At 34.8% G+C, this 12,991-nt stretch overlaps 1 protein-coding gene across 1 annotated transcript in view; it reads left to right on the forward strand.

The window, feature by feature from the left end:
- PHKB (phosphorylase kinase regulatory subunit beta) overlaps positions 1-12,991 on the forward strand; it is an 81,676-nt gene that overhangs the window by 20,834 nt on the left and 47,851 nt on the right. The window contains exons 7-8 of the mRNA XM_009276706.1: positions 7-122; positions 7,597-7,660. Of these exons, the coding sequence (XP_009274981.1) occupies positions 7-122; positions 7,597-7,660 (180 nt within the window). The remainder of the gene's footprint in view (positions 1-6; positions 123-7,596; positions 7,661-12,991) is intronic.

Consider the following 12,991-nt stretch of genomic DNA (forward strand, 5'->3'; position numbering starts at 1 on the left):
TTATAGGTGTCCTTCATTCAAAATCTTGTGTTTTGCGTGGAAAGAGCCTATCGTGTACCAGATTTTGGTGTCTGGGAAAGAGGAAGTAAATACAACAATGGCAGTCCAGAGCTGCATTCAAGGTAGGTGAGCAAATGTAGCTCTTTCAGTCAAATGTAAATGCAAGTAAATGTGATATGAATAAAAAGAATTCATGGGGTAAGTTAATAAAAATAATGCATTAAAATACTGTTTGAACTAAATTAAGGTTCTCTAAAGACTGAGAGATGTATTTTGGGAAAGTGTGAAGCATAATTTCATCATCATATGCATGCTGAAATAACCGCATAGATGCTTAGCTATTTGGGTATTCAAATTCCAGTAATTATGTGCAGCTGCATGCATATAATTTTGAAAATTGTGTTCAGAACAGTTCAGACTCTTGAGGCACGTGCATTAGATTGGATTCACAAAATGTTTAGGAATATCCTGATTTAAGAACGTGTTGAATCACGAGTCTGGATTTTCTCATCTCCCCCATGCTGGGAGGAAGATGCTGGACACTGTGGAGGATAGCCTAGTACACAAGTTCTTTTCCAGGTTCTTCAGATGCTACAAGTAACGGCATTCTGACCACTGTCCCGTGAGACAGTTAGGAATGCCTTCAACATTTTATTGTTAGAGTGGTCCGGTTCACTTCAGTGGAACTGTTCACATGCTGTCTATCTTGAAGGATCAAATCTGTAATCTGACAACTTGCTTTTTCTAGCGTTACTATTGTTTTCTTCACTTTTTGACTTCTGAGGTTTTATTAATCAAGAACGGCTATAGCTTGGATATCGTAGGATTTTTAAAATATCATTGATCATCATAATTATCATGGGCTTGCAAATAATACACGTGTTTCTTCCAGGCATTGATGTTGCCAAATGAATCTGTGTTCTCATTTTAGAATGAAATAATTTTTCTTAGTTCACATACGGGCATGTATTTTAAGCTATAGATAAATTACATGTCATTGCAGCAAAACAATTAATTTAGGTATGTTTTTTTCAGGGCTTTTGTAGAGCTTTAGTACCAGTATGAGAACTGAAATCTCCAAGTTGTTATTATATAATCTGCTTGATTAATTTGTTGGGTTTTTTTTCTTCCTCCTATGCCTGTAAAATTGTCAAATGCCAGATTACATGAGCGTTCACTTAGAGAATCATATACTTCCTTCCGCATCTCACCTTGCACAAATTTGCAAATGGAACACTGAAACTCCCGTGTCTCCTGTTGTTTGCAGCATTGTGGTTATTCAGTATGTGAATTTCCTCTAGGGAGAACTGAACATCTTTTAACCAGATGGAAATGGGCATGTTGTCTTGCCTTAATCTAGACTGACATTTATAGGTTGGTTTTTCTAAGGGTGAAGTTTTATGAGATGGACTGAGCCAAACTAACAGATCATTGAGCTGGCACAAAAGTAAGTACAGAGCTTGGTCCTAATTTAAGAAGTAGACTTTGGTCATCAGAAACAGGTATTGCCCCTATTTATCTTTCCTTGCGTGCATGTTGATGCTCTGCTTCACTGTAGGAAGCCAGTAGACAATTTCCCTTGTTCTCCTAAATAAAAAAAAAAAACAGAAGAGGGACATGCATCAGAAGATGTATTTAGATATTATTGAGGAAAGCCCTGGGTACACTAAAATATTCTCTAGACTTTGTTATGCTCCTATTATAGTGTATCTACTGAAGAGAGCTCTAAAAAAAATTCAAAAAAAATTCAAGAAGTGATTATAACTAATCAGGGCTAGTCACGAATGATGTATGTCTGTCTTCAGTGATTACGGACTCCAAACCAGTTACTTAAGTTTCAGTATTAAGTATGCTGTACTCCTGGCACTTACAACTCACACTGTAAGTCTACATACAGTGTGTGTTTGCTTTCAGAATTAGAAGTTAATTCTTGTCTTTTGTTGAAAGAGGCTTTCTTTTTAAAGAAGATATTATATAGTATGAAGTCTGTGAATAATAACTGCAAATTATGGCCTGTGTTAGAAGATGCAGATATTTTAAGTCTTTACACAGTCTTGGTATTCAATCTTAGTACAGTCCAAAACACTTCTAATAAATGATAAATAGCGAAACAGTCTGTGGACCAGGTCTTCACTGATGTATGCAAATTGATGTCTTTTACTAGTTCAAAGGCAAGATTTGTAACAGCTTTTATTATAGCGTGATCCCCTTCCCATACGGCTGAACTTCTGAAAAATTAATTTGTCCTGTAACCATTTGATCAAGCTGTTCTCCAGGCATCTGCTGAGTACCTCTGCAAAATGTCTTTGACATCTCCCATATGTACTGTGAGAATAATGAAGTTGCTGAAGTGCAGTGTCTTCATATTCCAAATCTAAGACTGTAGAGCCTTGATCTTGCTCTTCTCTGTAGTGTAGGTGTTATATTGCTATAGCGCAGTCCTTCCTTGTTCTATTGTGTTTTGTCTAGTTATGAAATTACTATTATTGTGGGATTGTTTTTTGTTTTGTTGTTTGGGGTTTTTTTAACATCCCGTGTGGTGTTTGATGTTCCAGTTGAACCGCGCTGTTCTTGGGTGGAGGCAAGAAACTGTGAATGGCAGGAGGATTAAGGATGTATATGCTTTAAGGTGTGTTTTGATTAGCAGTTGCTAAGAATATGCAAATTTTAGTGTTTGCCCTCAGGTATGTTACTGAGAGGGTAAATCTAACAATTAAAAGTTACTGGGAATTAGCAATGACGTTTTAAGTGAATTTACTAATGCTTTTTTAGCAAGCTGGAAGTATAATTTCTCTAGGTCTCAGCTTCCCCTGCCCCAAATGTGGATCAAGGTCAAATGTTACCCGTAGCATTATGATTGCAAGACTGCTCTTGATAATCTGTGGCAAATCACAATAGTCAGCGGCTACAGTAAGGTCTACAAATTGCACCTGGGGAGGTTCAGTATGGACATCAAGAAACCACCTTTTCACTTGAAGCGCAGTAAGCACCAGAGCAGGATACTCAAAAGGAGTTATGGAATCTCCATCCTTGGAGGTTTTTGAGACTTGTCTAGATGAGGCTATGGTTTACTTGAATCAGTCTGGGTTATTGTATCTGGCTTCAAGTGAGATTTCATGTTGGACTGGATGAGTTCTATCTGCCCCTTCCAACCAATGACTTTATGATCCTGTGAAATTTTCAGAGGAATATTTAAAGAGGATTTGGGTTAGGCTTTGTTTTGGGGCCATCTACAAGTAAGCATCTTTTTCTCTGGGTATAGAGTCCATCAGGTTAACACAGCATGTTCATAGTGGGTTGCTGAGTGAAGGAAGGAACATATTTATTAAAATACATTTTGCCTTTAATTCATACTGTTAAAACAGTCCATTTTTTCCATTATTGAATTGTAGAGTATGAAGAATGTATTTTCTGTAGAAAGACATGAGCATAATGTTTATTATAAAACCTCTTTTCTAATTTGCCCAACAGAAGGGCATTAATCAGTAGGAATGAAACAAGTGTCTGAAGCGTGATCATAGTTCTGAAGTGTGTTATGTTGTGATTGTTCAGTCTTTTGAAGACATCCTTGATACTACAGCTGTTCTCAGACTTCCCCCCCGCCCCCCCCAAGGAACTTCCTCCTGTCAGTTACCCATGAAACTTGTAGTAATCTAAGTAGTACTTGTGTGTATGGTGAAGGAAATGCTTGATATACCATTGTAATGTGAAGAAATACTACATGACGGGGGAAAGAAAGCAGTATTTCAATGTTGAGACATTTATATTTTCATTTGCAAGTAATATTTGTGAGAGTACTGAAGTCTTCAGGGACTTTGAACAACTAGAGGTAGAAAAATACTGATCAATTACAGTAAGTACTATTCTAATTGTAGAATAATGACTGAGTATGTAAAATAGAAATGATTTCAAGGAAGGAATCCATATTTGTCTTCAGTTTTTTTCAAGCAGTATCATCCTATTTTGTAGATAGAGTGAGTAGTTTTACATTATCTGAATACCAGCGGTTGTTGCTGTTGAACAACTGTTGCTTCTCTACCTTTTGTCAGTAACTTTTTTTCCTGCTCTGAAAATATCTGACTGTTGGTATTAGAAGTGTTATTTGGAAGGGAAAAGAAGAGTATGAGATTTTAACATGTGATACAGATCTCAGTGTGCAGGATTTCTCTGATTTTCATTTTCTATGTATGCAGTTTGATAATAATACTTAACTCCTATGAAAAGTTCTGTTCTGAGCCATCAAGCCAATTTGTTTGATCAATTGCTGGGTGATAATTAAAATAGCAATTGTTAGAACAATTACATTTTTGTTTAGATATTTGAAACAAAGCCAGAAAAATAATTATATTCACAACACTTCTGACTTCAGTTTATTCCTTCATCACATTCTCCAGTACCAAAAGCTTTCATCAGCAGAAGATACCGAAACTGAGGGATTTCACCACTGTTTCATGGCAGCTGCTCAGAGCAGAACTTAGTTAACCTAATCAGCTTTCTCTTGTTGAACCAATTAGAATTAAATCCCACGAGTACTATTTCTGGCAATGTTTCAGAAAGACAGACGGAGGTTTATAAACCTGTTGGTAATAGTTAAAAAGAATGACAGAGTCTGAAATCAGTGTCTAAAGTACTTCTAATATTAAAACCAACCCAGGTAAAACAGGACTTAAAGTAAACACATTCCATAACTCTGCACTGAATTTTTTTCATTATTTTCAACATTTTCTGTGTAATCATAATCGGCTCCCATCTTTAAAATATGGACTAGTTAGTAAACATTCAAAATTGGATATTTTACATGAATAAATAGTATAAATCAGTTTATTTACAGTAAGGTAAAAAGTTAGCTCTAATCCCAAAATGCCTCATAGAGTATAGAAGAATTAAGGTTAAAGCATAGTCCCCGTTTGCAGTTTTCTGGCAATTTGGTTGCTACAAGTTTTTTGGGCCGGATAGTGCAGTTGTTTGTCAGTACTATCACAACTCCTCTTACACAGAAGCTGGGGATTATTAGTGATTATTTTCTGAATATTTTTTCTAACTCAGTGTTGCTTCACTGATTATTTTATAAACAAAATATCTAGGGCTGTCCTGTTCAGAATGTGCATATTCCTAACTGTTGTTAATTTTAGTATTTCCCTGCAAGTGGAGTGCGGCCCTCAGAGTCTTAAGGATACTTTAATTTTTCACAATCATGACTATCTCTCTGTCAATGTTGTTCTCGTGTTATCTGGGCACATGGATCCTCTGATAAACGATTTTTTTTTTCATTCTTGGTTTTGGCAGTACTGGGTAATTTTTATCCCAAATGAAAGATGGCAAGAAAAAGGAAAGTGTGGTTGGCTGAGTGGATAATCAATTTTAGAAAAAAAAGGATATAAACTTTTAACTCCTTTTTTGTCCTTTTTTTTAAAGAGAGTATTTCAAGGAATTACTGTGCTAATAAATAAACTGTTAAATTAATTGGTATATTCAGTTTTCCCCAGACTTTTCCCAGTTCTTAAAACTTAAGACTTTTCAAGCATCTATAGCAGTGTAGATATTTAAGAGAGTTCTTTTTTTGTTTTGGGTGGGGTTTTTTTGTTGTTGTTTTTTGTGTGTGTTTAGTTTGGTTTTGTTTTTCTCCAAATTTGTGTATTGTACCCAGTTGGAAGGAACACGGTAGCTGCATCTAAATGGTTGTTAGCTGAGGACAGCATCAACAACCTCCTCTCCCTTATAGGAAGGCTTCATGGAAAGATGAACCTTTCAGTTCTTCTTTCCACTGATTTTTATCTTGCTAAGGTTTGAAGCTTTCTTCCTGCAGTGTTGATCTATGTCCTTGTACTATGTTCTGTCACTTTCATTTACCCTTACGGTCTTTTTTTAACTCTGAATCTTTTGTAATGTCAGCCTGATTCATTCTGCTTTCTCCTTTTTCAATCTTTTGCTACATGTCTTCAGATTTGTTAACTTTTAAAGATAACAAGGTAGACATCTATACTTTCCTGTTATTCTGCTGTCTTCCTTTTCTATTGTCTCATTTATAGTCATTTTTTGACTAAAAATATTTCAAATTAATTATGAGCTACTTGGAAAGCAGAGCTCCTATCTAAAGGAATGGGCAGTTAGGGAGAAAGATGAAACTTGATTCTGCAGGAAGAGCGTCTCAACGGGGACAGATATTTAAGGATAGCACATAGGGTGTCAATGAAGTCAATAAATCACTGTTGTAGTTTATATAGAAATGAAGCAGAGACAGCTAAAGATGCATTGGTCGGAGGCGCTGTAGTTAAGTGGAGACAAAGGCGTAATTTAAAGTTTTAGTTTTATGAATAAAAGTTGGAAGAATTACGGTAGGCTTTGTTTTGCAGGATGCTCTGAATCTGTTTTACCAGATAGCCTAAGAGAATATAAAAGGTGTTTGTTTTATTAGCTAGACTTCTGTAGTATTTCTAGTTCCTATACTTTTATGTCACCACTTAGTAAGCAGTCCAAAGTCCTTTCCCTACTTTGAATGCTTGTATTCGATAGTAGAACTGTCAGAAATCTGGTACTGTTATATATTACGTTTTTAAACTCTAGCACTGTTGGGAACTAACTCGTTTAATATTTTACTTTTTGATGCCCTGTGACCTTAACATTTAGAATTTTGGAATGAATGTGCAAAAATTTAGCATTTTGTGTGTATGTTAATGCTTTAGCTCTTTATTGCAGTTGAGTGGACGCATGTGAAGTTGGCCTATCTATAATTATGTATTTTTTAAAACGGTATTTCGAAATTCTGCCCTCTGTCATACTTCAAATTTCATATAAACCTGTCAAATGCATGTAGAGTTCTATTAGTTTATCTTAATAGTCACAAGTAAAGGCTAAGACTACATTTTTTTAAATGAAACAGCCTTGTAAAAGTCTTCTTGTATATATTTTTATATGCACTGTATAATTTTCATAATCAGTAATAAATTATGTTTTCTTATATAATTTGATTTAAAAATTATATAATGACTAGTGATTTTGGTAGATACGACTAGTGCTTAATATCTTTAAACATGAACTTGCTAACTTGAAAGCTTGTTGGTAGTATTTCTGGGTCTTGTTTTCTTTGTGATGGATACTAGTCATGGAGTAAGTGAAATAAAAGACTTTTCACTATATGGTTGACATCAGAAAATCCTCCTTTTCTGAATCCAGATTGATGAGTTCTTTTACTATATCGAAAGCTAGTCAGAAATCAGTCTTTTATAGTTTAATGCTTGAGAGCTGGGTTGAAAAATTGTGCTGAAGTAAATCCTCTGTTAATACACTATTAGCAAGACCTTGAAGTACATAATGCCAGATGTCTAGTAGCAAGGTGAGAGCAGTAGTGCTTTTTCCAGATGGTGTCTGACATTTGAAGACAAATAAAAATGCTGAAAAGTATTTAAAAAAAAAAACCAACAAAAATCCACCACCAAACAACCCCAAATTTGCTGCATCATCATTTTATTGACATAAAGGTTAAGCACAAAATTCAAATCAAGAAAAGATCACAGCTCTGAAAGCTGTCAAATGTGTTAAATTTTAGTCTGGGCTTGAATTAATGATACCTCTGTTTTTTTGTTGTTTTTTCCTCAGCTCCGTGGGGCTGGCAAAAGCAGCTTTAGAAGCAATTAATGGCTTCAATCTCTTTGGAAATCAGGTAATAAAAATGTTTGTTTTCTCTCCTTTTTTGTAGCAGTAATGATTGTTACTGCTAAAGAGGCTATTTAGAAATATTTAGCACAGTCTGTTAGATTCTAGCTTTAAAAAAAGTTCATTTGCAAACTGATTGCTCCTGTTTCAGGTACAGAATTCGTCTGATAAAATTATTAGTGCCCTTACTATCAAGAATTACTTTTTTTCTTTAAAAAAAAAAAGTAAAATGAGTGCAGCTTATTCTGAAAATGGACTTGGTTGCCAAAAAGGTTTTTCTTTCAGAATTTTCTCTGTTGATCATAATACAGTATACCTCTACCCTCAAGCATTACCTTACTTCTGTCTTCTTCCTTCATGTGGCTTTTGATCAAGACGTTAAACAGGCTACTTGACTTGTATTCCCCTTCTACGTGCATCTTTTTTTGGGTGTTACACCTACAGTAGTCTGTAGCTAAAATAAAAGCATGCTCTTCCAAATTAATGGTCTAGAAAATTTACATGTCGGGTTTTAATTTCAATATGTTGCATAGTGGTAAAATCTTTTCTTTTCCCATCCTTTCACATGGTTTGGATCAATTAAGAAAGCAAGCCTTATCTTAGAGTCTTATCTCCTGACTTGTATTCCCCTTCTACGTGCATCTTTTTTTGGGTGTTACACCTACAGTAGTCTGTAGCTAAAATAAAAGCATGCTCTTCCAAATTAATGGTCTAGAAAATTTACAAATGGAAGAGATACGTCATTGTCAAGCTATTGGTATTATTAATGAATGGAAATGAAGGGTAGGGAGTGCAGCTAAAAAGGCAGTTGGATAGCATCAAGTGTGTGTAGAAATACTTAGAAAACTTCCTGGTGAGTTTTGTCTGTAAATTGTGTGGAAGGGAGGATAGGTTGGTCAAGCCACGAAGTGGTGAGCTCAGTACGCTAAGTAAAGCTTTCCATATTGCACTGTTTTCTTGGAAGCTTTCATCCTTTTTGACTTGTAACTGATGGACCTTGCTCGCATGCCCAAATGTCTGTATTTCATAAGAAGTGAACATTAATCAAAGAAACATGCTTTATCTCTTCTTTAGGGTTGGGTGACAGTTGAAACTTCATTCAAAAAATAACATGCGTTTACATGAGTAGCTTATTTTTAAACTTACAAAGCTTTTTCTGCAGCTAGGCGGTATATGATCCTTTTGAGTTTTAATAATTTTATATTGTGACCTTGACTTGAAGTACTATTTGTATATTTTTTGAGTAAAGTTTCTGTATATTCTCACTGGCTTCAAGATAGGATTTTTTGCGTTTTTTCTCTTTCTGTAGTACCTGTGCTCTCCTTTTGTCTTGTAAGTCAGATGGAGCTGACTTTCAGATTGTGATGCTTGTCTGTTTCAAATATTCAACTTTAAGAAACTTGGTTAAATGCACTGATTTGCCCTAAAGAAAATAGTACAAAGGAGAGAAGATATAAATGGTAAAATGGTAAATGGTGAATAAGGGGAATTTTCAGGTGCTCTTTGTGTAAGCTAATGTGTATAAGCTAGGTCAACTGTAAAAGTGTGACTGGGAGACAGTCCAAATTACGTTCCAAGTTCCTTTCTGTACTGCTTGATTTATTAAAACATGCTTATTTATCTGTGTCTCCATTTTTCTATTGGTAAAATGGAAGGTATGGATCGGAACAGTCATATAAAATAATTATTAGCACTATTGGAGAAAATGTTCTGCCTTATAGTTTATTCACCTGAAAACAACTGTTAAACTAAAATTCATTAGAGCTATTCATATGCCTGGGATGAAAAATATAACTTACAATTTGTTTTAAATAGTGAGCAACTGACATAGAAGTACGATCTATTAAACAATCTTACCTATTGATGAAAAGCTATACCACCTACTATTATTAGACCCTTCTTTGTCTTACGGCATAAAACACGAGATCCTCCTGAACAAGGATTTCTGACTCTATAGACTTAAGCATCCATTACATTTTTTGTGGATATCTCTTCATGGTGGGTTCTTTTGTTTGTGGGGGTTTTTTTGTGGTTTTTTTGTGGTTTTTTGCATCTATATATTTGTACTAGTACTGTAGTACAATAGACTTGTTCTGTTTAGAATCTTCTACTCAGGAAATATTGATGGCTGTTTGCTGATGAGTGGAGAAGTATGGAAGTGCTCTTTATGCATACACAAATACACTGTTTCAAAAAGACTTAGCCATTTGGTCTAGTTTTGGTTTACTTTACGTATGTTTTAAGAACTGGTGTTATGTGTTAAGAACCAGGAGCTAGTAAGGATCTTAAATAATGATCAGACATTATACACACATTGTCAGTATTTCAGAAAAAACATTTATCTACAATCTTTACCATCCCAACAGTCTCGAGCACCAGTAAATGCGCCTGCTGGATTTTTTCCAAATGATTTTTTTACTAAATTCTGAAATGGATGAATAAATTGCTGAAGCAAAACCAGTTTAAATGCTTTGAGAGTTTAATTCCAAGATACTTAGCATAAACAGAAACCATTTTGACCTTCAGTCTGCGGCAGAGTTTGCCTTTGTGCTTGGCTCCAGCAGTGTTCCAATAGCTTTGAGAAAACCTGCTGAGCCCCTGGAGAGGAACTTGTTTGCACCTGCAACTACACTAGTGCAACCTGCATAAATCATTGCTGGGGACAACAGACTGCTCAGCCTTCCCATGCAGATTTTTCCACTCATACTGTGGATGCTGGAAGAGACTAATAAATACAAGTATGTAGTATTGTAGCTGTGCTCTCACACGTGCATGTGTGTTATATATCTTTGACTATATCATGATAGGGCAGTTTCCCTGTGCAATCATGGATGCACCCTGAGAAGACAAAATAAAGGTCACTTACTGTTGATACTCACATTAAACTGTTCCTTCCCTCCCTCCCCGAATTCTAGAAAACATTAAAAAAGAATGTATTTCTGTAAGAAATCATACTACTTTTTGTTCTGTAACAAAGCACTGCTTAACTGATGTTCAGATAATTTTAATGCACCCTTTGCTATACTTTCTAGGTGCCAGATACAATAAAGAACAATTATGAATTGAAAAATGATTGGCTTTTTGTTTAATCTGAATTTTACATGCTTTAATGTAAAAAGGAGTTCATTCATGGTTTTTAAATGCTTTTCATTTTCATCTCCATCATACCAAAAGTATTTCATAAAAAGTGGGAGTTAACAAGCATAAAAATACAGTCAAGCTGTAATCCTAACGTTCCCTCAGTAAAAGATTTATTTACACATTGAGAAGAGAATTTTTAATATAACAATAAGCTATATAATTTCTCATTATTTTGCTTTATATCCTACGCTAAATTTCTTAAATTTATTCCCAATGTATTGTATGTCTCTGAAACAATAGTTATAAATCTATATGAAGTAGTTAATATGTATGACATTGGCATAAGAATTCTGTTATAATCCTTAACTGTGCATTGATCGTAGCTAGATCCTGAAATCATTGTATCATCCTCAGTTCTGCTGAAGTTTGTATGGAAGAACTGTAAAAGTGGGCCTGATTTTTACATTTAGGATGCAGTGTGAACTGATTGCGTTTCAGTTTATGGTTTTATTTAATCACTTTAGAATCATCACTACTGAAAGTACTGTAACTTAATTTATCTTTTTGTGGGCTCGATATGCTTAACCCAAACCTCTGGTTTCAGAGTATCACAGAGTATAAATAGCTTAGAATTTGTATCATTAATGTAAGAATTCCATTTTAGCTACAATACCTTTTAGAAAAAATTACATATCGGCAAAAAAATTACGTAAGAGGACGTGCATTTACTGGCAATGTGAGTTAATGAACTAATGAATTAAGTGCATGGTGCATGCACGTATGCACTAAAATGGGACTGCTAGCGACAAGATGAACACCGTTTCAAGTTTGACCTAGTCATAGTGTAATCAATTGTTTGTATGAGAGCTACATGTGCAGTATTAGTTTGTGGAAAAAAAAATATGTTAAAAAAAAAATCAAGCCTTTGTAAGGTGTCCTTACGACAGAACCTTACAATCTTTAGGGAACTGAAAAATCGTACATTTGTAGAATGAGGTGCTTGTGGGTTTATGAAATGCAAATTAGTCTGCTTTTGAATCCCCAAAGAATCCTTTACTGAAGCATAGATTTTGAAAGTGCATGTTCACATGTGTAGACAGATTGTGTTCAGAGTTTGTAGATGAATTTAGAGATTTGTGAATAATCAGAATCTGGATTAAGAAGAAAGTAGGAGAATAACAAATCATCAAAGCAAATGTGATTATGTACGTTCTTATCTCAGCACTATTCGGTGTATCTTGCTAGAGTGATTAAGAGAACAGAGAGATTATTTTCCATGAGGACGGTGGAAAAACATGTTTTGTTTAGCCTAGCAAAGCAAAAGCTGAGTATTTGTATGATAGCTATATATAATTAGAGTGTGGGTAAAGAGTAAGTAAGACAAAACCTCAGTTGTTTGGAAAGCCAAATGAATGGGTGCTAGTACTGGCACAAAAAGAAGGGTGGTTAGCTAGTTATGTAGAAACTTAGTTGGAAATTGAAGTTTTTAATATTTAGGGAGGGTGGGTTCTAGAACAGTCTTCCTAAGAGAATAGTATACCAAAGAAACTGCTTTTTAGGAGAAATTTGGTGAATTTATGAAAATTTATGGTACAGTATGTATGACAGTAATGGAATGAGTTCAGTGTTGAATGTGTCTTCCAATGGGATAGTGATATTGAGATTCATTATCAATTACAACATATATGAAGATATCCATTCATTAACAAACTGTATTGAGTTTCCAAGAAATTGCCTACCGATAATACTTTTAAGTGCTATTGATTCTGTTTAAACAGTATCTCAGGTATGGGAATTTTTCTGAGTGTTTCAGGAAGTATCACAAAGCTGACAGAGAGAGAGAGAGTGTACAATTACAGAATTTTACTAGGAAGTGGGTTTTGCTAAGGAGTAGATGTTGATAACATAGACCTTACAATAGCTGAAAAGCAGGTCAGTTTTATTTGCTATGGAAGTCCTTTCCCAAAGCAGTACCTCAGGTGAATATCCCATTATTTGTGTTCTAACTGACTTGTAATGAAATATGCAACATCGCTATTTGGAACATTTCCTGCAGTCACAGGGAGGGACGACTACTTTTTTGTTTGTCCTTAATACGGTCATTGTTTTTCAAGAATTAAGGGAAGGGTTCATAGCTTGCATGAATCTCATAATTCGTAATCACTAATTGATAAAACCATCTAATTTTGGCTATATTTAAATAAGTTTGAAAATTCAAAATGTTTTCAACTTGATGTTGAGGTACATTTTCTGATTA

The sequence above is a fragment of the Aptenodytes forsteri genome, unplaced genomic scaffold (genome assembly GCF_000699145.1).
Source record: "Aptenodytes forsteri isolate BGI_AS27 unplaced genomic scaffold, ASM69914v1 Scaffold33, whole genome shotgun sequence".
Lineage (NCBI taxonomy): Eukaryota > Metazoa > Chordata > Aves > Sphenisciformes > Spheniscidae > Aptenodytes > Aptenodytes forsteri.